The sequence below is a fragment of the Simochromis diagramma genome, unplaced genomic scaffold (assembly GCF_900408965.1).
Source record: "Simochromis diagramma unplaced genomic scaffold, fSimDia1.1 OVJJ01000753.1, whole genome shotgun sequence".
In the NCBI taxonomy this organism is placed as follows: Eukaryota; Metazoa; Chordata; class Actinopteri; order Cichliformes; family Cichlidae; genus Simochromis; species Simochromis diagramma.
In genome coordinates, this window is record NW_024387523.1 from 833,963 (window position 1) to 859,803 (window position 25,841).

General features: G+C 41.9%; 1 protein-coding gene across 3 annotated transcripts in view; it reads left to right on the forward strand.

Annotated features, from left to right (window-relative positions):
• LOC120726995 (POU domain, class 2, transcription factor 2) overlaps window positions 1–25,841 on the forward strand; it is a 79,293-nt gene that overhangs the window by 12,607 nt on the left and 40,845 nt on the right. Inside the window, exon 1 of one of the 3 annotated variants that reach the window (XM_040021100.1) lies at window positions 2,751–4,501. The exons of the other annotated variants lie outside the window; for them this stretch is intronic. Within the exon in view, the coding sequence (XP_039877034.1) occupies window positions 4,402–4,501 (100 nt within the window). The 5' untranslated portion in view covers window positions 2,751–4,401. Of the gene's footprint in view, window positions 1–2,750; window positions 4,502–25,841 lie in introns of those variants that run through there. 3 annotated transcript variants of the gene reach the window in all.

Below are 25,841 nucleotides of genomic sequence, written 5' to 3' on the forward strand. Positions count from 1 at the left end.
CATCAGATTATTTGGTTTGTCTTAAGATATGTAGATTGTGGAGCTATGTAAATAACAAGAAATGTGATGGTGACATTTATGGTGTATTTTAAATATTTAAACGGTCTCGGTTCGTGATTTCGAGGTGTATAAGATGATGATGTATCAGGTTGAACTATAAATAAAGTAACTTCTTATGAATCTGACGTGAATATCAGTAATACACCAGATCAGATCAGATCTGGATTTAGGAACAACAGGTTTTATCTGAAAGGGAGCATCTGTTTTAGGTTCATTTTTTTACGACTGTCTCTTTGTGTTTGTGTGTATTTGTGTGTCTGTAACTGATCAGAAGTCTGATATGGCCCGTGAGCTCACGATGTCAGACAAAGCAACCACCACAGCAGGTTTGTGAGTAGTTATAAAAGGACAGATATTACAGAAGGGGGGAAAAGAACATATTGCTATTGATGAGGCCCGGCATGCGCCATATTCTTCACCTCTCCTTCAAATCCACTCACACCTCCCTCCCCTCCTGCGATGGACGCACAAAACACACTATATTCTACAAGAAATAATTGCTTTTGTCTGGAAGGAGTTTGGATCGGGGCTCCTCTGCGCTCGCCCTCATCTGGAGAGGGGGGCTCTTGAGGGACAACCGGTCGCTTCTTTATATGGCTCCTCTTCTCCCTCCTCCTCCTGCTGCTCTGCTTCTTTTCTTTTTCCTCTGTCTCTCTCTCGTTGGGCACGCGGATGTCATCTGTCAATGGGGAGTGGGCTTTTTTCTGAGGAGGGGCCCCTCCTTTGTGACATGACGTGTGTCTATGCATAGATGACATCAAAAGCAGCAGTAATGGAAATGTCCTAAATCACAGAGAGACTAGATTTCAGCACTACAGATGACGTGGCTGCTTTAATAACATTAAAACACTGATATTTTAGGGAGCTGGTAATAGTCATAACTTTGTAGTTTTTCTAGAGGAGGAGGAGTTACGGTAGAGGCCGCATCACTTATACTCTAGCATCTGAAGAAGTAGTAAGGATTATAATGAAAAATATGAAAGGGGAGATGCTGTAGTCACTGCCCAAAAGGAGTCAAGGTGGTAGGGCGTGTCTGATAGGTGAAAGGCTAAAAATGTGAGTTAAAATGTAAAATATAAAAAGAGTTTAAGTGTCTAAAATGTCAGCAGAACAAAAAGTATACTGAGATTTAAGTGTGACAGAAAAAAAAGTGTTGAAATGAAAGAACTGAAGTGAAGTCACGCTGGCAACATAAGCATTTTTTTAAACTTTTATTTAATAAGGAAAATATGAATATGTAAATATGAGTAAAGTACAAAAATATATATACACATGACAGAGTAAGTCAATTTCTGTGGGTTAAAAAAAGGAACAGTGATGTTCAGGGTAACATTTTCAGCCTGAAGTTACTTAAAGTCACTTAAACTGACCTTAAATGGATTCAGCAACTCCAAAAGATGGTTTTGGAGCTGATTCCAGGCAGACAGGGAAGTTTTGGGGTTTTTTTTTTTTTTAACCCAAATTCATCACCAGTTTCAGAGGTGGATGGATGGAAGACTGAAGACTATAACTTTCCCCACCTTTTCAGCGAGGTAGCAAGTAAGGCATCTGCCCTATAATTAAGAATAATTCCGTGGCTGAGTCAAGGACAAAGGAGGCCATCAAACCCTTGTGGAGCAGTAAAGGTCACAGTACTGACAGTTCAAGTGCAGATAGAAATATAAGGTTTTCCATCATTAGTTTTAATGTGGTTATATTTCTAGCAGAGAAAGAAGAGTACAGTTGGTGTGTAAATAGCAGCTCATGCATTAGTAGTATTTCAGCAAGTGAAGACACAGGCTGCAGTGGCACACAGAGCACTGGCAGGAGCAGAGTGAGTGCTGCTGCTGTAAAGTGAGGACAGAAGATTTCTGATGATGTTTTATCCGTGTAGGAGGCAGTTTATGGGCTATTTGACGGTTTCTTCCTCTCCCTGCATGCATGGACATTAGCATTGGCAAAGAGCCCGGGGGCCTTTCTAAATATGAGGGGCTATAATTGATCGATAACTTATTAACAGCTCAGTCTCACCTCGGAGTGTATGCAGAGGGAGGGAGAGAGGTGTGGTGCGGTCGATTTTCTTTTATTGACTGCGATATTTAGCGTATGGATTTTTCTATTTAAAAAAATCTATGTTGGCAATAATCTTGAGTGTAAATGCGCAGCGCAGATTGGGGCAGTGAGTCTTGACAGCCGGCTGCTGCAGACTGAAGAGAGAGGTGATGGCCGGGAGGCACCTTTCTTCGGACACACACACTCACACACACTCAGGAAAGCTGCAACTATAAAACATTTCTGGCCAACCCTTAATAGGAAAAACATGCAGTTTAGATTCAACTCAACTGACATTTTACGCATACGCGCACGCAGCCTTTGCGAGCCCCAAATAATTACTAATTTAAGACCCGTGGTTGTGCAGGCTTTGATTATCCACCTCTAGGAAAAGAAAAAAAAAGCATTAGTTGAGTAGTGCGAGTGACCTTGCGTAGGCCAGAGCCGCTTAAATCTATATAAGCGAGAGGGAGAGAGATCCACCTGCTGAAATATACATCAAAGCTTCCCCCTTTGATTTCATGTCCGCACATTGTGAAGAGGCGATCGATTTCCCGGAGGCCGGCGATGATGTGATTATTGGCTTCATTATAATGAAGTAATCAGAAGATCAATTGGCCGATCAGCGCTCGCCTTGTACGAGATTACGTGCTAAAAGAAAAGCGTCGCGTTCGTGGAGGAAGGCTTTAAAGTAGTAAAGCAGGGCTCTTATGAGAAGCTGTTTTTTACATAAACCTTGTAAACATCTTTCAGACAGCCACGCGTATTTGTAGTATTTGTAATATTCATCACCATCGAGTTACTTTGTAGATCACATACAAGTGCCAATAAATCTGCAAGTGTGCGCTGAAAAGAAATGTTTGCCTCCAAGGGGCAGAGGCGGGACTGTGTGTTTCTCTTTGTGTATATGTATATGTATGTGTGTGTATATTTGTGCTGTGTGTGTCGGGATAAAGGGGGTCGCGGTAGAGAGGGGAGGGAAGAGGGGTAAAAAAAAAAAAAAAACACAGATGAAGGGGGGCTGGATATCTCAGTCTCCCGGGCAGAGCGCTTCGCCGTGCCAGAGTGCGTTCAGGCTGCGCGGTGTCGGACCGAAACCACCGGGGTTCCCAAAATAAACTGAAGGGACGCTGATACGCGCGCGCGCACACACACGGAGGATACACACAACGGAAGACTGAGAAGGAGAGAGAGAGATACACACCGGCGGATGGCGGAGCAGAGCCAAAGAATAGACAGTGCACCGTAAAAGGAAAGGGGCAACGCTTTCTCCTCGTCTTTTTCTCGCTTTCGCTTGCGCATCAGTTGAGGAAGCCGGAGGACTGAGTTATTTATTAATATGGATTCATTCATTTATTTATCTATCGATTTTGCTTTAATTAGTGACCCCCGGTAGAGAAAGAGGAGAGAGAGAAACAGCGAGGGGAGGAGAGGGAGGAGCGAAAGTCAGACGGGGGTGCCTGCGTAGCCTTACTTTATTATTTCATTAATTCTCTCTTTTACCAAATAACGGTTTTTATTGTGTCGCTTTGCGTGCGTGTTTTCTTCAGCAGATCAGCCAGCTATTAACCAAATCTTTAGGAGAACCAAAAAGCAGCAACTCCACTCTTACACGGACAGTTGCTTTCTGCCTTTTCCTTACCGAGGATTCGCCGGTGGACTGCGTTTGTTTAGGACTTTTAATGAGAGCGCAGGAGGGAAAATCCATCTTTCCCCAACCCAAACCAAAGCAAACCCGGCCGAGGGGTGAAGACTGGGTCCGAGAACCACCGAGAGTCTAATTGTGCCTGTGTTGCATCCTGTAGAGAGTATCTGAGTGACGAGCACCGACTGCACCGGATTCACATGGGTGCAATGATAGCAGATATCACCAAATGGCCAGTCACCCTCAGCTTGTATTAGCCTGTATGGATAACCACTGGTAGCTTTATTTATTCTCCCAAAGCCAAACAGTCTTTGCTGCGCGCCCAGCACATCGCTGCGTGTTCGTGTGTGTGCCGGACTAGATCAGTTCAAGAAGACTCAAGTCAGAGGAACAGAGTATCCATCTGGTTACCAGAGCTGTACAAAATCCAGAAGTAGAGAAATGTGAATCCAGAGAGACACAGAATCGATTCACAGAAGAAGAAAAAAGCCAAATCCTTAATCTCCTTTTTTCAAGCCGTCCCAGCATCCTTACAAACGGCTGTCCACAAACCTGGAGAGCATACGAAGAAAAGCCAAAGAACGACGACAGGACCACGAATAGGAGAAGAAAAAAAAAAAGTGAGACTAAAATAAAAACAACGACCCCCAGGTCGACAGAGGACCATGTTTGTCCCCCTGCCGGTCCCCTTCGTCTTTCAGAGAACAGCGTCCGACTTCAGCGCCTGGAGACTCAAGTCCTCGCTGGCTCCGCGGTCCAGTCCCGGTAAGACACCTCTCCCCGGTCCCATTCCCACTACTGTGTACCTACGCAAAGAATCACAGTTGTTCATAGTTTATATAATAATTTTTTTTATTTTTAACCTGCTAAATCTAGATTTTTTTTTAAAAGTCTTTACGCATCATTTTACGTTTCCAGTTTCACCTCAGGTTTCTCAAACACCCAAAATAAACTTAAATAAAATACACGCGTGTAAACCGATGATGCAACATACAACCCACAAACTTCATTTTCCATATGTGAAAGATGCAAAATGCACTCCATAACCACTGTAGACGCAAAATGAAATTCTTTAAGAAACAAAAATATCATTTATTTATTTAAAAGTAGAAAAAGCAGATCAGACTCTCAGTATTAAATATTTCAAGACATTTGGGATTTCTTTGAAATTACACAAGCAAGTGATTTTTGTCAAGGAATATTTGAGGACTAAATATCATAAAAATGTGTATTTTTATTATTTGTCATTATATCCTCACGAAAAGAGGGAAAACGATCAGTTTAACTCGCAATACTTACTTGTATGTAAATCCAAAAATGTAAAAACACACCCCAAATTGGATGCATGAATGTAGGGGCCATTAGCATCCATCACAGTCTCTCTGAGGCGCCACACTCTCTCCTTATCTTTTCCTCTTTCATCCATGGCAATCCATCCATCTCAGCCTCCATCCCATCTGTCTCCTCTCTGCTCCTCTCCTTCGGTCTAACTTGGCTAGGTTTGTGGGGAATATTCATGGTCATCTATCGATCAGATTGTATTGATCCCTGACAGGAGGCCACATTGGGAAAACAGGAGTACAGTTAAGTTGGCTGAGGGAGAAACTTTGCCAACACAGGTGATGATGTGAGAGGGGAAATGGTGGCGTTTTCAAGAGACTGAAATTGAAATCCATATATTAAAAAATCAGAATAATTTAATTAAGGACTGATTTTCTTTTAATATTCTTTTAATCTTCGGGATTAATCGGTGGGATTGTCAGTCAATACTTGGTTTTTATGATGACCTTGTGATGCTTTAATGCTCTGCTTTAATAAATCATGATCACTATAATATTGCAGTGTGATCAATATTGACAATGCACTTCTCTGGATTAGCTTTCTTTGTTTGAATATAAAAATCTGTGATGTGCTGTGCTTTATAAATCTAAATGTAAAATTACAGTGTTAACAAATCAGCTGAACGTCTTAATTTTATGTCGTTACATTTGGTTTTTAGATAGGTTGTTCAAAGTTCTCCCTTTCCTGCCACCTCCTGGGTAAAACTTTGTGACGTGTTGGTCACAGAAACACGAGTGTGTGCACTGAGGTGTGTGTTTGAGCAGGATTCCTGGAGGGTGACAGTGCCGGTGGCTCCTCTGTCCCACCTCCCATCCATCCAGCCGGAAATTTAAAAAGACAGATGGGGTTAGGTGTGTATGCTGAGCCGTGCCGAGCCGTGCAGGGATAATTCAGGCTATCACCTTAAGTAGGTGTCAGGAGGAGAAAAACGGTTGTGGTTTTTAATGAAACCTCAACTGCTTCTGGCGGCTTTGACAGGCGACATATAACCACCGAGCTTCTGTTTCGGGGGAGGGGTCTTTTTTTTTTTTTTTTTTTTTTTTTAAGTTGATCCTTTAAGAAATTAAAGTAAAAGACCTGATGGGGGAATAGGGAGGAGAAGTGCACACTGGGAGCGAGGGGCCAAATGAATGATTGAATGAATAACAGAATGAGTGGGTGCATAAATGAATAATAAATAGATGCGAGGGTTAAAGTATCAGTGAATTAACAGGTGAAAGAGTCATTGAATTGAATGAATAAAAGCAATAAAAGAATGAATTAGTGAGAGTGGGGAAAGGAGTTTAATGCTTTGGAGAGAAATAAGCCAGAATGGAAGATTCTGTGTTAGCAACGACACTGTGGTGTCAAAGGGATAATTAAATGGCCGTGACTGAATGTGGATTATTAAATGAGGAAGTAAATTAGGAGTGAATAGGTGAAAAACAGAATAACGAGGGTAGGAGTGAGCCAGCAGTTCCTCAGCAGCTCAGTCTGCATGGTGTATTTTCCACATGGGAGAAAATGAAAGGGTCAGAGTTCTTGTACTGGCTGCTTTTTTTTATTTAAACATGTTGGTGCGATAAGCAGCCGATACACACGAGGGAAGTAAAGTAGGTAGGAGAGCAAAGGGCAGCACTCATCCCTCCTTTCCCCTGTTATTTCTCCGCTTTTCTCCATCTTTCATCTTTAATCTCTGGAGAGAAAGAAACTCCGAATCCTCTGTTCCTCATTGTCTTTCTCATTTCTGTGAAGTGTTGACTTGACACAAAAGCCTTTTCTGTAAAATGCAAACTCTCCCGTCTTCCTCTCGCTCCCTTTTTCCCCTCTCCCCGTCTATCCCTCTCTTCCTGTGTCTTGTTCCCTATGGACGGGGGGGGAGTTGTTGAATTGGATTTGCCCAGTGTGGTTTGCCTGGGCCCCATAAGCCACTTTAGCTAAGTCTGTTACCCACAGTTCTCTGCCTTTCTCTCGCTCTCCCCTTCTTTCTGTGATCTGACCAAGGCGTGCATCTGTACCACTCCGTGCACCTGTAAATGTGTGAGCACGCACACACCTGTGTGTGTTTGCGTTAGTGGGAGCAAAGACGGGCGTGTCGAAAGTCTAAGACGAGGTGAGTGGGGTTCAGTGGAGAAGGAGCGAGAGAGTGGTCCTAAACAGCAGACGCTTGCAGACAGTGGCTCTACAGTGGATCTAAACCAAGGGCTTATGGGTTTTTTGTCAGCTCGACTCTTAAACGCTACAGTGTTGAGACCGCTGGCCTCAGCTGAGCGGGGCCACAGACACATCACTGCAGTCGCACACCTTTAAATTGGTCACTGGATTAAATTTGTCATCTGAGCTTGATAATGTTTTCTTTATATTTGTAATGTTGTACTTTATTAAATACATTTTTAAGTGCAGTAAATGGTTCCAGCCTTGGAGAAACCGATGGGTTGGGCTACTTTCATGATTGCTATCTATTAAAGAAATCTGGCTTGAGTTTTAGTGTCTTTAAGTCCCTGGAATCTCCCGCTATCAATTCAGATATTGTTTGGAAATGCATCACCCTGAAATCTGACTCTATCCCAGCCTATTCACACTGCGGCTGTATGAATGCAAACATTATTACAGTGAGTGGATCCTATAACTCGTGAAGTATACAGAAAACCGCTGGCTTTACAGCTCGTGTGCTTTTAGTAATGAAACCCTTTTATTACATTAAGCCTTTTCTGCCTTTTAGAAACTCCTATCATATTGTTGACCCGTAGAATTACTTCGCATTCACAGAGTTATTTCGCCAGGAATGCTCTGTTGTGTATTTTCATTCTTCCTGAGTTGTTTTCAGGATCCAGTGTTGTGAATTAATTAAAAATAGATAACATAGTATAGATGTGAGCTCTGAATGCGATTGTTGTAGTAGCTCAGATTTCTCGCTGCCTGTGTTAGTTTGGGGAACTTGTGCATGGGGCAGTAATGAGGATGAACTCTGACATCTCATCAGTGTGGTCATAAACCACATCACATCTTTGAGTTCTTTACTTTCCAGCCATTAATACACCCAGAGAAGCGTTCAGATCATCCACAGTTGAAGAGTGGAGACTAGTGTTTCTTGGCTCATTTTCAGCTTCACATCTTTGCCGCAAAGACTTAAAACCTCCTTTTTTGTGCAGCCCGGTCTCTGCAGCGGTGTGTGTGTGTGTGTGTGTGTTTTCAGAGGGCAGTGAGGGCGGAAAGGGACCTGTAGCTGCCTCTGCTCTGTCCCTCCTCTGCACCACAACAAAGGAAATCTAAATGCTCTTTTATTTTATGTACACTGCTGTAAAATCCTCCAGGGCCACTGTGGCCCATATAAAACTGAGAGCTGTCAAATTCACAGAGAGGAGGCACATGTCTGGATTGAGAGGGATGGTTTATTTATGTTGGCTACTGTGAGAGGCCTCTTATTCCAGGTGTAGTTATTCAGCACAGTGTTCTTTTTAGTCTCTAGTTCAGCGTGTTCAGACGCGCTTTTCTATTTAGATTACCCCGCAACACATACGTAAAGTCATGATGATTCACGATCAAACAAAAAAAGCTGTCTAAAAATATTTGTGCAAGTGGCATTAAAAATACAACAAAGGAAAGCAAACGAGAAGAAAAAGCTTGTGATGGTTATAAATTACCTGTAAAACGGTGCATACTTAAGAAATAAGTAAACATTGCATTAGTATTGTATTGTTCAGCAACAGTGCAGAGAAACTTTATTTCAAAGTGCATATCCCATGCACACACACACACACACACACACACACACACACACACACACACACACACACACACACACACACACACACACACACACAGAGTGCTGCGTGCTGTTTGATAACTACCTCCTCTCACACCCAGGATCTTCACCTCGTGGAGCCCAGGAGGGGGTTGTGAAGTCTGGGCCACATCAAATTGAGGCCCCTGTGTTCAGATTAATTGGCTTTCTGTGTTTGTGGAGTACACGTTTGTGCAATTATGGATAACAAAGCTTGTGTGTTTGTGGGAGAAAGATGTGATTTTTGCTCAGGTAGATGCAACGTTCAAACGTGTGTTTTTAAATTTGTGAATGAGCTCTAAGTGAAGCTGGTTACAACGTATATCTGTATATATTTGAGTTTATTCAATGAGGAGGAAATGCATGCCAGCTGGAATTTATATAATTTGAACACGTGGGTGTGTGTGTGTGTGTGTGTGTGTGTGTGTGTGTGTGTGTGTGTGTGTGTGTGTGTGTGTGTGTGTGCATAAAGCTACCAGATCTGTGTGTGAGCAGGCAGACAGGTAGACGATTCAATAATTGCACGTTGAGGTCAGTTATGGATCTTTCCGGCATGTCTGGTTTATCTGAAAACCACAAGAAGCTCATAGCTGCCCATTGTGTGAGTGGTTTTAACCTTCCACCGCTATTGATTAGCCAGCATTGACTGCTCTCTCGCCACCCCATTTGTGAGTGGAGACTGTTGATGTGTGTGCATGAGAATTTGTGGTTGTGGGTGGATCTGTGTGTATTGACACGAACAGCTGCCACAGATGTGTGGGAATGCGAGGAAGCGGCGTCTGCATGTGTGTGTCCGCGTGCGTATGGATCAGATTTTAAAAGGGGCAGCGTTGTTGGCGAGTCCCGGTGCTAACGTGATTGCGAATGACAAAGCGTCCAGGCGGGTTTGTTAGCTCCATAATGGGGAATCAATAGACACAACACAGATGTCAATACAACATGCTTTATTGCGTTAAGCTGCCTCACCCCCACACTGAGCTCTGTACGTACACACACACACACACACACGCACACAAACTGCATGTGACGATGTATCCGCTTCATTCAAATGCATGCAAATATTAAAGTAAGTACGTGACATGCATATCAAAGAGGTTGTCAGTGACACATATTTTTTGTTTGGCTGTTTATGAGTCGTTTTATTTGCACCACTGCTCAAAAGCCTGAGGTCGTTTCAAAATGTTTGAGCTATAAAAAAAAAACCCACATTGGTTGTTGAAAGTATAGCATTAAATTAATAATTCATTAATGTCTGGTTAGACGCAGAGACGCCCAATTTCAGAAATCATCATTCCTGTTTAAATTTTACATTTACATCAGGTTAGCGGTCTTAAATGCCTTCTGCAAAGTGAAGATGTCATACAACAGTTTGTGTTACTCCCTTTACAGAACAGTTCATACTGGCTCCAGCCAGAGAGAAAAGAAGTAGGAGGACCCAGTGTAAGTGGACACCAAGAAAAGACATCAGAGTCTGGAGTTTGAGAAACAGACACCTCACTTGTCCTAAACAGGCAGCTTCATTAAAGGGTATCTGTAGCAGGTAGACTAATCCTGTCAGTGAATACAGTATTATATATTAAAATAAATCCATCACAGATTATCAGTTCAGTTTCAGTTGATTTTTTTTTTTGTATAAAAAAAAATTACAATTAAAAATTTGAGGGGAATTTTTGGACTACAACTGGACCCGTGGAAGCGATCAGCTAGTCAAATATTCTTTAATGAGTATAGCATTTAATTCCTTTCTTTTACAAACAACAACATTTATGACCACATAGTCTTTCATTAACATAGGGCCGTGTTATATATCAATTAGCACATTTTGTCAGGTTAATTGCTTTACTTGAACCGCCTGCACACTGTGACACTGTTGTTGTTTCTCAGTGTTTGTTCCACAGACAGACGTTTTCATACATACTTGAAACTCTTAAAGTGTAAGCCCAGCCTGTTTAGTGTTCTCTTTGCATTTTCACTGATGTTAAAAAATCCAAAATGAACAAATTAACATACCTTAATTTTTACATGTCAGCCAAGCAACAAACAACCATGGACCTACCAAAACTGCAGTCTCTCTAATGGCCGCTGGAGGCTGGATCCAAAAAGGAGTCCAGTGTTAAAATGCCAAAACTTTAAAGCAGAAATAAAAATGTTTACAGCTTGCTTAATGATACGATTTTGGTTTTTATATCAGATGTGACATTAAATCAGCTCATTTGTGTCTTTTTGGATGCAGTTACCCGGCAAAAACTGTGTTTAACCATTTGCCTGGCCCATGTGAAATTCGAGCATTTTCTTTTTAGCATTAGCTCAAAACACCACGCTCATTCCTTTTGCAACAACGGTCACTTCTTGCACCAGAAAACAAAACGCTAAAGTCATAGTATCAGAACTGGGCTTACTCAATCGGTGACATCACAGTGGCTACATCGGTCTTTTATATACAAGTACTGGTGCCAGCGCGCGTTTCCTATCACACGCCTCATCGTTAAAAATAAATGTAAATTTACCAGAAACATAAAACATTGTCATCTATAGCAGATGTAATAAATGCCCTGTGCATTACCTTCACACATGCACAAACCTTTGCATGCAGCATTGAACACACACACACCTATACAGAGACCTTTTGTCTTATAGATGAAAAAAGCCATTTCATACCATGGACACTTCCTGCTGTGCAGATATGAAATAAAAACGTTGCCACAGCAAAATATGGGCGCCTGAACTCTGCTTCCCCTCTGCTGCCGTCTGTATGTCAGTCCATCCAACCAGCTAAAAACTCTTATAGTTACCGTGGAAACATTCATAGGCCATTAGACACACATATAGGAGGAGAAGAATCTAGGTAAACACTGTCCTCCTCCACACATAAACACACGTGCATCCTGCATTGGACAGTCATCTTAGTCTTGCGCTCTTGATGGCTGCCCTTAATGGCCCAAAGACCATTAAGGGCTAAATTGGCTGTACTCAGGCTATATTTGACTGCCCTCTGTGCCCCGCTCTCTTTGGGTATGTAATCGGCAATCATATGTAAGTGTGTGTTGGTTTGTGTTTGCAACCATGTCTGTCCACGAAAGCACGAGTACCCTGTGTACTTCTTGAGTACTTGTGTCTGTAAAATTGGTGTTCCCCTGATGGCTTGTCGCAGAGTACGTGTGTGTGTGTTTATTTCGGCCAGTGTCCATTTTACACCCCCGTCTAAATAATGAATCGTGGGCGCAGCAGGGGACCTTTTTTGGTTTAACACCAATGCCCACCCTTAATCGAATGCACTCAGCGTGTGCTGCCCCTTTGTCCGACAAGGTGTCTGTCGATAGGCTTTCTCCTCAGTGCACATAAATGCCATAAAGAACCCCGTGCCTATTCATTCATCTCATAGCTCACATTCCATCTCTCCACGCTCCTCTCCACCTCTCCCTTCACTCCCTCCATCACTCTAATTCCCTGCCCTTGCCCAGCGTGCAACCTGGTCTGTTTGGTCAGAAGAAGGGAAGGCAGGAAGAAAAGGGAACACGAGGGCAGGAGTCAGAAATAAAGGCATGAATGCTGTTCAAGGTACTGAGAGGCTGGTTTCAGGTCAGGACTGCTGCTTGCCTTCTAATTAAGCAGAATAATTAGGTTTTACGCTGTACACCAATTAGGGGTCTGTGTGTGCATGTGGCAGTGTTAAGTGATACATGAAGGTTTCTTGGTTCATTTTAGCACCTCTTGCTGTTTGAAAGCACTCCTTTTCTGTAAACTCGACGTGTGCAGTGAATGAGCTCTATCACTGGCTGATTTATCATTTACCTGGTCAACTACTTGCATCCATGGAGGCAAGAGGATCTGTCAAAGCTGTGAAACCAAGTATAAGAATGGAGAAGAAATCTAACCTAAGGTCCTCTGAACGGTGCATGAAAATGATATGAAGCAGAGAGAGTTATAACTTTTGCTAAATTTCAACCCTTGTCTCTAAACAGGCTTTTACATGAATACGTACACAGTTAGAAGTGGCAGGCTCCATTTTTCCTAAACCACAATATGCTGAAAAATACAAAACTTCAACAAAAACACATGTGAGGCAAACCGAGACGAAATGCACATAACAAAACGGGTTTATTAGCTTGAGATTCATGCACAATTATCTTTCTAGTTGTCACGCATTTCATTGGTACAGTAAACAAAAATTGTCCAAATATTTTCTGGATTGAAATGTTTTGTTGATGAATGAGGTCAGAGTACAATGGAGCTCACATAAAACAGTAATTGCAAAACTCCAAACACGAAACAAAAAGGGGTGTCGCACTGATAACCTTGATGTTTTGTTATTCATTGTTAATGTATTTCTAACGGTGCTTATATGTTATTGTAAATAATTGAATGTTTTGTGCCTGTTTTATAGTTTATAATTCGTTTCTCATCACCTCTGAGCACTTCTAGTTTAAGTTTGTGGAAAATTACAGTTTTTGGCTGATAGGATTAATATTAATTCAAATTCTAAGTGATTATATCGTTATCATGAAAGTCTGAAATCTTGACAGTTGAAAAAACATGAAAGCAGGTAGTTCACAGTAGAAGAGGACCATGCTAAGTGCTGCTCCTGTTGGCTAAGAACATAGAGCTGATGTTCCAAAACGGTGAAAAACTAGAACTTTGATTTCTGCTGTGACATTGAGATTGTGGTGTCACATTTTGGCATAAAAGTAAGGATCCGTGCAGCAGGTGGTGTACAGGTGTAAGGGCATAGTCTTGGAGCTCCTTAATTCCAATGGAGCATCATTTAAATGCTGCAGATTGTATCATTGTCAAAAGCTTATATCATCTCAGACTGGATCCATGACCATGAGTACTCGAATGGCCTCCAGATTCACCAAGTCAGTCCAACAGTGCACGTTTAAAATGTGGTCCGAAGAAGAAGTGCACGGTGAAGACGCTGCCTACAATTCTGCAGCAACATGATGCAATTATGGCAGTATGAGCCAAAGTATCGAGGAATGTTTTCCAGAACCTTGTTGAATCAATTCCACGAAAATTCAAGCCTGTTTTAAATGCAAAAGTCGGTCCAAACAGTACAAGCAATCTCAGACTACTCGACTTTTAACCTGCTTCAAAAAGTTCAAAGTCATGTGTACGTTTAATAAAACCAAAGGATGAGTCTAGACATCGCCACTTAAAGCAGGTACATTTGTTCAGGACACCACAGTATGTAATCTGTATGTAATCTGTGTCCAAAGGTTTGTGTCTTCTGGCTTCCATTAAATAAATCTGATGGTCAGTAATTTCAGCTCCCAGGAAGCAACCTAACTCGTAAATGACATAAATTATTTTTGAGGCAGACAGCCGTAATCTGACAATTCAATTGCTAAATTTAGGACTTAACCAGCAGTCATTTACCATTAGTCAAAAAGTTTCATGCACTGCAATTATGTGTTTTTTTAAGTTTTTTAGATGGTGTGTGTGTGTGTGCGCATTAGTGGGTATGTAGAAGGTCTACTGTAGTTTTGTGCATGTCTGTGATCGCCAGCAGGTGTGTGTGTGTATTCTAGCTAATGTCCATCACTGCCTGCTGCCGATGTGTGTAATACAGAAGTGCTGGTCTTTTGTGCCAACCTCAAGGCAGTGATCTTGTTCCCCTGCTTGCTTGAATAGAGAGAACAGGGCTTAGGAAAGGCTCCTGTCCTCCTTCACAGGTTTCTGACATAATGAAGCCAGTGTGTGATCTCACACAAAACCTTCCCGTGGAAGTGTAAGGAAGCTCGTCTCGCTGCTTTTGCCTATAGAGATTAAAATGACAAGCAGGATAAGCAGGGAGCGCGTGTGTGTGTGTGTGTGTGTGCCTGTCTCTACTTAAGTACATCTTCCTCTCTGAGTGTTTGCATGTTTACGCGCCACTGTAATGTAATCTCGCCGTTTGCAGTGCCGCAGGGACGTTTAATGCTGGCCAACATAGTTTTGATCGAGTAAACCACACACGGAGAGCCAGAACTCTTCCTTTGTCTGGGCCCTTTGCATGTCTGTGATTGTGTGTGAGTGTGTGTTTCTAAGGAATATGAATGCTTTCAGCCAACAATGCATTTTTCCAGCAGCTGATACATTTAGCTAATAAACTCGAATGACAAAAGTCAGGTTTGTTACATTGGATTCCACCTCTTTTGTCTCCTCGCTCCACCCGTCCATCCCCTTGGCTGGTGGTCACTGCAGTTTTGGGGAACAGGGCAGATTTAAATCCCCCCCCCCCCCAATTTAATTTAGCTGACAGGAGTTATGGAAATGAACTTGTGGGACCGAGAAAGGGGTGTGTGATGAGAGGAATGGATGGATGGGAAGGAGGGGTAGGGGTCCCCTTATTTACCTCAGGAACACCACGTCCTTCCTGTCCTCCCTGTCCCCAACCCCTCCTTCTCTTGAGCCTGTCTTATTGAGGGACCAGCAGTGACTGTGAAGGGTTTTTAGTGAAAAACGTAATATCATGTAGGAGGAGATGGTTGGGGGGGGGGTCTGTATGTATGCACAGAGACAGAAGTAAAGTGACAACAATAGAGGATGGAGAGTGAAAGGAATGGTGGGGGGTTGGGGGGTGGACAGGCACTGGGTCCGGCCCTTTTTAATAAATCTGAGTGCTCTGGTTAGTGCTTCAATCTCCTGTACTCAACTAACCCCCTGCACACATTACACACAAACACACATGCTCTACCAAATACATACATGCACTTACTCTCTATGACTCATTTTCACCCACATATGCGTTCGCCAGACTACAAGCTCAAGGGCTTTTAGAAGGTGTTTTTTCCAGACTGTACAGCTGATGCTGCTCCTAATTGTACTGTCCACCAGATGTGGGCACAAAAGTATGAAACACCAACTATTTTTTACATTTAGTGTTTTAATATGAACTTTTCTTTCTTTCTTTTTTTTCGTCTGCTGAATTTTTGTCTTGTTCAGGAGATGTGCATTTTCAACAAGCATAAAAACAGGCTAAGAGATATGCTAGTTAGTGAGCCCACAATCGCCTGGATGTGCTGTAAATAGTGCATCTAATGCATGCAATGACTCCAGTGTGGGTGCTTTTTGAGCACCTGGTGAATTAAAGCAAAGAAACAACACGCTAACACACTACAAAATATCTGCAGGCTATGTACCTTGCATTTCTGGGTCCATTTTGTTGTTTGAAGGTGTAATTTTCCTATTCGTCATAGCTAACTGGCCCAGTACAGATGGCAAGATGTCACGTTAAGACAGCTACAGTGGAGTGTAATTGCAGAAAATCTTTCGCCTGTCTAAAGCATCAACAGTAAACATCAGGTTTTGGTCTCAGCCACTCAGATGGAAAGAGCAAGAACCTCTTTATAGAGGTTCCACTTTGTGCCAATGTTTAAGATTCACACCGAACAAAATCTCTGCATAGATTCTTAATAATACGTAGTCAGAGACGTGGAGAATTTTTTACATTCCGTGTCCGTGCTGTTGCCATTGATATCACTTTTGCTGTTAGTGTATACAGTTCAAATCCAACAAGTTCAGGGCCGTCCTTTGTGCGCTGTCAAAAGCCTCGATGGAAAAATGCATGAAAGTAATCACAAAGCTAAAAAGCATTCAGTTAAAGCAAAGTGGAAACATTAAGACACTTTATTGTCAGATAAAATATGGAACTCACAGTGGGCTGACATTTAACCGGGTGAGAATATAAAAGCGTTATATGTTATTTTGAATCAAGTGCACCTAAAGTGTCTCCGTGCCACAACACTATTGTATTTGCTCAGGTGGTGTATAGGTTAACCTATGTTTTGAAGTATCAATCTGTGACTATAAATGAAAACATAACAGGTACAAGTAAAGAGTTTCAGCCATAAAGAAGCTATATCTGACTTAAATTTGGCCAGTTTCTCCTTCAAGGTCTTCTTATTGTTCAGCTCTGGACTGCTTTCTGGTCTTATCCTGTTTTTAGGAAGTTTGTTTCTGACCACTTGGATGTCTGATAAAGACAAAATTATTAGCTTTTTGTCAATTTCTAAACATATTGGTTTACTTTAAAAAGCATAAATTATTTATATTGCACACAAAGCACAAAGCTTGTAAAATCAGGTTAAAACTGAGGTTTATCTTCTAATTTACACAGAGTATAAAAACTCCAGCCAGGGTTGGGCAGTTCCAAGCGGTGAGAGATGTTAATAAAGACCCTAGAAAAACTGCCAAGACACCTGTGAGTGACTTAGCCAAGTCGGGAATTTAAATCCCAAAAAGACAATCACTAGAACCCTGCCAGGAATGGAGAGCAGACTGAACCATGCCAAGTACAGCCTGGAGGATGATTATGCATGCTGGAAGCGTCTCTGTGCTCACGTGAGGCAAAACCAGAGCTCTTTGGTCATATAGATGCTGCCTATGTTTGGATATAAAAGGGAGAGATGTGCAAACCAAAGAAACATGGTGGTGGGAGTATTATGCTGTGGGGTTTCAGTGTATCTGGAACTGGGAATCTCGTTAAGGTTGGAGGGAATTGTGAAGAAAGAAGGATATGTGAAGGTTTTGAAAGAAAACGTGGATATGGGTCATCACGAAACACGTCATTCCTGGTGAAGAGCTACCTCCAGAAGACCAGGGCGAACATTATTGACTGGCCTGCACAAAGCCCTGACTTCTGTGCAGTGATCTCAAGGCCAAGGTCCACGTAGGGACACAAATGCAGAATAGATGATTAGCATCAGAGCGTGGGGGTGGGGTAATTTTGACTCTGGGAGTTTTTGTTTTTTGTGAAGTAATTTTGTAAAATAAAGTAATTTAAACATCCAAACTAATTATCATCCCTCATGACGAGAGCTCATGACGAGGTCTTCAGCAATGACCTAGAGAATGAGCAGCAGCTTTCAGCGAAGGAGACTGCAGTGTCATAGCCTGAAGGTGAAGGCACTGGGTCAGGAGCATGCTCATTGTTTTGTTTTGTTTTTTTACACAGGGTTGTTCACAGTGGATTTGTCCTTCAGGGTCAGACTGTCAGTCCCGGGTTTTGCTGTAATGCACGGAGGCATCTAAGTGAAAACATCTGGTAAAAATCACCTGCATGTATGTCATCATACCTCAGTGTGCCAGTCCAGAACGGACTGAACAAGAACCAACACAATGTTTGCTCACCACCCGTTATTGCTCCAAAAATGTATTCAAATTAGAGGATTTCTATTTTGATGTACTAGAAGAGATCTAGCACATGATGCAAACACACAAGTGGAAGCTAACAGAGCTCTCCTGGCAAAGCTTAAAGTGGTCCAGAGCTGCATGAGAAGATGACCGTGAAGGAGAGATTGGCCAAATTTAAATCAGGTAAGGTTTGCAAGAACTTCGTGATCATGCTGCTTCCTTACGTTTGACTCGTTTAACAGATACTGATTCAAAAAGAGCTGCAGACATTATGCTCATATCTAAAGCGCCCAAAACACCAGTGAAAGAAGAATCTAAGCTATGTGAGACACTGTATTTCTAATATAAGTGTCTCTAGAAAAATGTAGAGTTTTGTTGAGGAAATGGAATTGTCAGATTTGATGCCTGTTGCTTGAAGTCTGGGCTTCATATTCAAAACTGTACTCACTAGCTGATTTTTGCTCTACGTGATTTAAGAAGCCTTTGTTAGGCTGTGAAGTTGCACCGTACTGTATCCCCCTCTCAGATGCACAGAGGCCAGACATACTCACGGGCAATTTTGAACACATAATCGTCTTCACACTCTGTGACTCCAATCTCTTCCGCGTACAGTACACACACATTTACTACATCAGATAAAAGAGGGGAAAAAACTCTTTTTTTTTTTTTTCTCTTCACGCTTTTTTCTCCTCCTCCCAGCTTACCTCCTTATCACCGCCCCCTCCTCTCTTCTTCTTTATCCTCTTTTATTATCCTCTGCTTTTTTTTCTTTAGCAGAGGAGTGCTCAGTCCAGAAATGAAATTAATCTGTTGTACTACACCCCTCCCTCCTCCTCCTCTTCTTCTTCCTCCCTGCTTTTCCTCCTCCTCTTCTCGCATCTCAATCTCATTCTCTCTTTGCTCTGTTGGGAGGATTGGACTCGTCACTTTAACCTCTTCATATTGGATATGAATCTGTTAGCCTGCCTGCCCCTCTCTATAACACTCCCCACCTCAATCCACAGAGTTCACAGACACACACAGAAGCTGTGTCACACTTATTTACGCACTTGCATGCACACACACACTGTGGTGAACATAAGCATGCACAGACACTGTACTCACACACACTTCATTCCACACAGGTATCTAAACAAATCTCTCAGCAAATCCCAACCCTCGTGCGCACAGACCATAAACACACACACACACACATACACATGTTGACATCTCTGACAAACCGTCCTTCAGCGGGTTTCTCCCGGTGCTTCAATCAAAGCCATTGATATGAATCTGGGCTGTTTTCTCCATGCTGGCAGCAGCAGTAATATAGCAGCTGTACTTTTTAGCAGCTACACATCTTTCATCAGCCCCCGCCCTGCCTTTTATTCCAGCCACTTCTATGTAGAAATGGCCGATATTGCTGGGTTTTAGCTTTGGCCTTGGCTAAACCATCCAGCCTTATTAGTGAGGATATCGGATGAATGAGAGAGGCTTCATACTTCATATGAAAAAGGAAGGCAGGGAAACGTGGGGAGGGGACGGTGGTAGAAACAGGGGGGATGAGGGAGAGAAATGTGGGGAGTGAGCGAGGTTCTCCTTAATGGTTCCCCCTAGGGGTTTTAGTGGCTACACGAGCCGCGGCAGCCACATACAGTCGTAGCAGTGAAATGGGACAGGTGAAGATCCTCTCCCTCCTCCTCCTCCTCCTCTCTAAAGAGTGGTATGAATATGGTAAATCCGCTGTCCGCTTGGCGGCATGATTCTCTCCCAGAAAATGGCCCTGTGTCTGCGTCCCTGGGGGGTATAAGCTAAGGAGATTCTGCATTTAGGCCCAGCACTCACTCCCTTTCTGCTCTCTGGGGGTTTGAAAAGGCCCGGCCAGCCCCAATCCTCCTATCTATCTCACAACCGCAGCAGCAGCAGTGATAGCACACCACACGGCAGTTCGGCTTAAACATGGTGGCTGGAGCCGCACAGCCATCGCTATCTGGATGCACGGCTTTTACACTCACACGCATGCAGAGCCTCTATCCATGTCTGTGTCTCACTGACGGAGTGAGGTCCATTTAGCTAGTGTTCGCCCGAGGCAGTGAGGGATCACCGGCGACCATCGTCATGTTCTGCTACACACATGCATTCACACACATTCGCACACGCACATACACAAGGTTGTTTTTTTGCTACCAGCTCTGCAGCTCCAGTCTTGTCGGGGTCAGAGAACATGGTTGGATGGCAGCTCGCTCAGACAGTCTGTCAGTCATCCATTACTGCAGGAGACAAAGCATTCAGTTTATTTGCACCTAGTTGGCCTTAGTAGTAGAGCTGGGGAATATAGACACAATCCCACAGCATAATATTTCTGACTCAGTACTTTCAGTGTGGATAATGAGTATGATTATCGGTTCCTTCACACAGATTGTGCGTAACGTTATTCCAGAGGAGAAACACTAACGATGTCGGCGTAACAGCCAACCATGTCACGACGATGTGAAAAGAAGGCTGAAAATTTCCCCGCTGAGTACCTGGGTCCAGATGGATCTGGATTAGTTTGTGACATTAAGATAATTTCTTGAACTTTTATTCATTTCAATAGGATTTGTAGTTGTAAAGATAAGAAATTAGCCCTTTTTTTCTCTGTTGCAAAAGTAAAGCATCTTTATAAAAGTCAATCACTTGTAAGTTGAGCCAAGGAGGCAAACTTACAAACTGGGCCGATCACATGCGCTCAGTGGCAGAGGTAAAGTCCTATGAAATATACAGTTATTGAAACATTAATTTCTATTAAATGTAAATATGCTCAGGTTGGTGATAAACATATACTTTGCTTTCCCCAAAAGATAGGAAGTTACAGCAAAGGATGACAATATATATATAATAAATATGTTCTTATAAAATAGAAGATCTCAGAATGTCTAAAATTACATGAAAGGGGTTAAATTAGAGAAAAGGAGGAGTGAAGAGCTTAGTAAATCAAAAATCTGATGTACTAAGTATTGTGGTATGATGTAAGAGAGATATGTATCAGTCTTTATTGCAGTGAAGCTTAAATTGATTTTGCATGTCCAGTAAGTGATGCAGAGGTCTGTATTTCTGTGCGCTCTTTATCAACTTTTTATTCACCAGCCTTATAAAGTTAAACGTTAATTACAGTCAAGGTGCTGACTGATAGAAATCCAGTTTCTCAATAGCAGGAATCAGTCTTGTGGCCTTTCATGTCTAAGTCAGTTTTCTAATTATTAAAAGGAGCATCTGAGAAATACAAACTGAAACTTTTAGAAAAAGTTTTTATTCATTCAAACATCCGAGTTGGTGTGAATTGCTGTCATAGTGAATATCTGTTAATCTTGAAGTGTGTCTTTGGCTCTGTAAATTATTTATGGTGCAGAGTAATGGGCTCTGTGCAGCACAAAAAGGAAAAAGCGGCATTTAAACCGCAGGCTGTAAAGGTTACAGAGACCACGGTCCTAACAAGTGGAAATCATTACAGCATAAATGTGCATTTATACCTCCGTCTACTTAAAACATGGTTCTTTTCATTTAACATACTGTGTGGAAATATTCACTGTTTCAAAGTTTGTAACGTATTATAACATCTAACATGGTTAAATGGTTCTTTGTATTGAGCTGTGTGGTGGTAAAGGTGATCGTTAATGTTGATGTTTATATTTGGTTAATATCTGTGATCTAAAAGTGTCTGAAAAATGTGTTTGAATATCATCAGTGATCAGATTTTGGACTCTGTTTAGCACACCTGCAATGTTGCTCTAATGTTAACATTTGAATTTAGAAATGATAAAATATTAATACGGATGTTGTCGGTGTGTTCATTCATGTGAGTTGAGGTTTGATTGTGTGTTTGTGTGTGTTTTTGAAATTAAACGGGCTCTTCTGTGTGGAGGGAGTGCCTGTGTGTCCACGTGTGCGTTCGAATTAGTGCTTTTGTCGTTCAGCTGTGGCACATGTGAGCCCAGCAGTGTTTGTATAGTGCATCTGCCTGTGTGTGCATGTGTAAATCCATGCTTATGTGTTCATTTCCCAGCCCCCTACTCCTCCTCCTCCGGGGTGGCAGGGGTCCAAGGGCCCGGCGCCCTGTGTCATCCTGAACCCCCTCCTCATCTCCTTTGTCTGCTCGTCAGTTAGGGAGCGGTCCACGCGGGACCTGGGGATGCGGGGGGTTAACCTTTGCCCTTAACCCCGTAACCTCAGCCCTCCCTTCTCCAATGCCCGGAACAATTCATATGCAAGCGACCCATCACCAGCCTATTCTTCTCTTTCAATTGTCCACGCCTGGGCAGGCTGTTGTGTCAAGTCTCAAGTTCAAGTCCTGGGATGAGCCAGGCCATCCAGGGCCAGGCCAGACCACAACAGACCAGATCTGGCAGGCAGTGAGGGTCTGGGGGGAGGGAGGGAGGAGAACCAGTGTTTGCTTGCTCATATTTTATGAGGGTCAGTGAGAGATGGTCTGGCTCGTGTTTGGGGGATAGGCTGGGGTGACATGCTGGGGTCAGTCCTGCTCTGAAAAACATGCCGAGGATTTCATCTGCCATTAAGCCTCCTGCTACTTACAGAAGAGAAGAAAACATCCTGATTTATCTACTCGGAGACAATTTCTGTTTGAAATTAGGACTGCTACAATACGTGGTTTTCACGTCATGATTATAATGGTAAAAATTATATATAAATAAATTTATAGAATAAAAATTAATGTAATAGATTCAGTAGAAATCTTAATTTTATACAATTAAAATTTTAGCTTTGTGTCTAAATGAACCATAACTGCATTAAAATCATTCAAAATAAGTGATTTCTGATATTATCTAATGTGGATTAGTGACAAGATAGATATTTTATTTGTAAATATCATGAAACTACCAATGCTAGACAAAGATCAATAAAACAGCACGGCGCCCTGTGTTGTTTGTTTTTAAAACTGAGCAAAGCATTTTTCTGAACACACCTATCTACGTTGACTCGTCAACCCTCTGCACTCATGGTGTCACATTTCTTAAACCCAAGATGAAACTATTAAAAACCCAGCTCATCAAACTGACCTGTTAACATGATGGCACAGCTAGACCACCATGTGACAGTTGCTTATGGGTACTGTAGTTTTGCTACTTCGACATGAAGTAAATGGAGTAAAAAAAATCGATTTCTCAGATAATACGTTTGACCATTAGGAAGCGATGGCTAACACAACTCTGTGGCGTCACATCGTCTTTTGTAATGTTGTTTTCTTATAGAATTAAAACTCCAAGTGGGGGAAAAATAATCATTTATCAGTGGTGGAACTGTCTTTCCATAATTGCATAAACACAGAGGAAAAATTTTTATTATAATTATAGTTTATTATCTTGTTAAACAAAGATTTGATTGATGATATGCTTACATCTTGCATGTCATAATACTATAATATATAGTAACCTGAAATTTTGTTTTCATTGCATTTATTTTTATTCTAGACGGACTCCAGCACAGAATTTCACCTTTATCTTTCTGTTTTTGTGGAGAGGCTCATTGTCCTTCATCGAGGGGCCTGCTGTGGGGGTTGGTGCTACGGGCTCGGGGTCAGGGTCAAGGTGGGTGGGGCCTGGGTCAGCTAGCCAGACGGATGCACAGACGGTGGACTTGACATTGATGTGGATGAGTGGATTAACAGGATCGGGAGGCTCCTTATGTTTTTAAGCGTATTGTCAGCGAGGACGATATGAAAGTGATGGTTTGTATCAGTTTGAGTCGGGAGGATTTAAATGTTTGTGGTTAGTAAGAATTCCAGAAATTAATTTTAGCCTCTAACAATTTTCATGTTTTTGCGCAGGAGGTGACTGAAGTTGATGCTCTTCCAGCGCTTACATTTTTTTCATGAGCTGAATTTTATTGGAAGCCAGATACATCTTATATTGGCTAACAAATGAAGTCTAAGAGCGCACACACACACTGGCCTTCAGTTTGCACGTGTAACGGTGAATGAATGCAGTGATTGAACCGTCTCCTGAAAATAACTAAGCTTTCATTAAACAGAAAAATACCTCCATTGTCCCAGCGAAGCACTGTTAGCCTGCAGAGGACACTCTGAGATGAATAAACACCCATTGAGAGCGAAATAATAATACAGATTGTACATTTCACATTATCCTGAGAAAACATACAAATATGTTACAAATATTTTTTGTTGGTTTTTCTTTTCTTTTCTTTTTTCTGCAAAAGTGGCATTCCTTGAGAAGATGCAGAGCATCACAAAGTCCAAGGATGCGTTAAGTGGGAAAACAATTTCTTCAGGCATCTGACATTTAACCTGCTGCTTGTGTTTGTGGCATTCTTGCCGATAATGGGCTGGAGTTTGTTTTGAAAGCATCCCAATTGACAGTTGATTGAGCTGGCCTGAAGGTTATCCAGCAAATGGAGAATGACTTCTGCCCTCTAAGAGCCAAAGCTAGTCAGCTGGTAATGGTTGCTCTGTAGTGTATGTAGTTGGCGCATAGACTAGACCAATGATTTTACTTTCCAGATGAACCTGTGCTGTGTGTCGAGGATGCAAAATGACTGCCTGTAACAAAAGAGGGTAACCTGTGCCTGTGGATGCTTTGTGCACACACTTGTCTGTTTGCATCATGCACAGCTGTCTGCCTGTCAAACTGCTGCTGTTGCTGTTGAAAATCTTCTTATAAGCAAAAATATTTTAGCTAGTACAGATTTTTAAACGAAATCTATTAATAACCCATATAGTTGACTTTCATACCAACAACTGCAGCTAATTTTTTGGAGGATTGTACTGATGGAAGATTCGTTTCAGGGCATCATGAGACTCTAAACTCTGAGTAATCAAAGGCAGGATAGAGCTGTCACCAGGATATCAGCAGAGCACAAGTTGAAACTGACTCTAATACTTATTCTGTTTCATTTTGGCTCTTGCTTCGTTTGCAGTCAGCAATTCTTTGTTGATTGTTCGACATCGAATTGAGGTGACGCTCACTGTGTTGGAACTCCGCTAACTGTGTGCGTAAATGTGATGTGAGAGCTACGTCTTAAATGAAAACTGTCACAGAAACTTTAATCATTTTTTACAAGTTGGATTTCACATTTGAATGTAGTCCAACACTAAACAAGATTTCTAGCAGGTGTAAAAAGAAAAGAATCAGCATATTGTTGAAAGTGATGCTCATTGGAGGAAAAACGTCCACAAACTGACAAAAAAGAAAAAGTTCTGGATCTAAACCTGCAAATATAGCATCTGGTGTTTCACCATGTTTAGCAAAGAAGTTCAGTGCACACATTCACTCTCCCTGTCTCACTTTGAGTCATTAACACAAAGCAAATTATTAAACAAACAGCCAGATTTTTACTGAAGAAAGAGCTTTTAGTATTCATAACAACTCCCCCCGTTGCAGTTTCTTGCCCTAAAAACGTGACTTTTCACAACTAAATAAATACTCCAGCTGTTAAATTTAACTTCATTATCGAGCCAAAACAATGACACTTACCCTCCAGTACAAAAGATGGAGTACCAAGACCCCAATTTTAGAAATTCAACCAGTCATATAAAACATTATTTGATGGAAGGACACATTAGCAACTAGTGATTCAAATCATGCACCATTTTAATCATTCCACTCTCGTTTCCTGCTGTGCCTGTTTGCCTTTTTCCTGCTGATTGCTTCTGTTTTATATTTTTGATCATAATGTGATTCTGTATTTTGTGTGCTGCAGAAGAGAAACCCATAAACTAGTTGTAACTGAGTCAGGCAAGTTTAAATATAAGAAATGAAATGAAAGCATGAACCTTTTAAACATGACGTGAAATATAACACGGGCAGAGCTAACTTGCAAAAACTGTGAAGAAATAGATCCGATTTTTGTTTCAGTTTTATAAAATATTCAGCAGAAGCTGTGCACAACTTTTCAGTA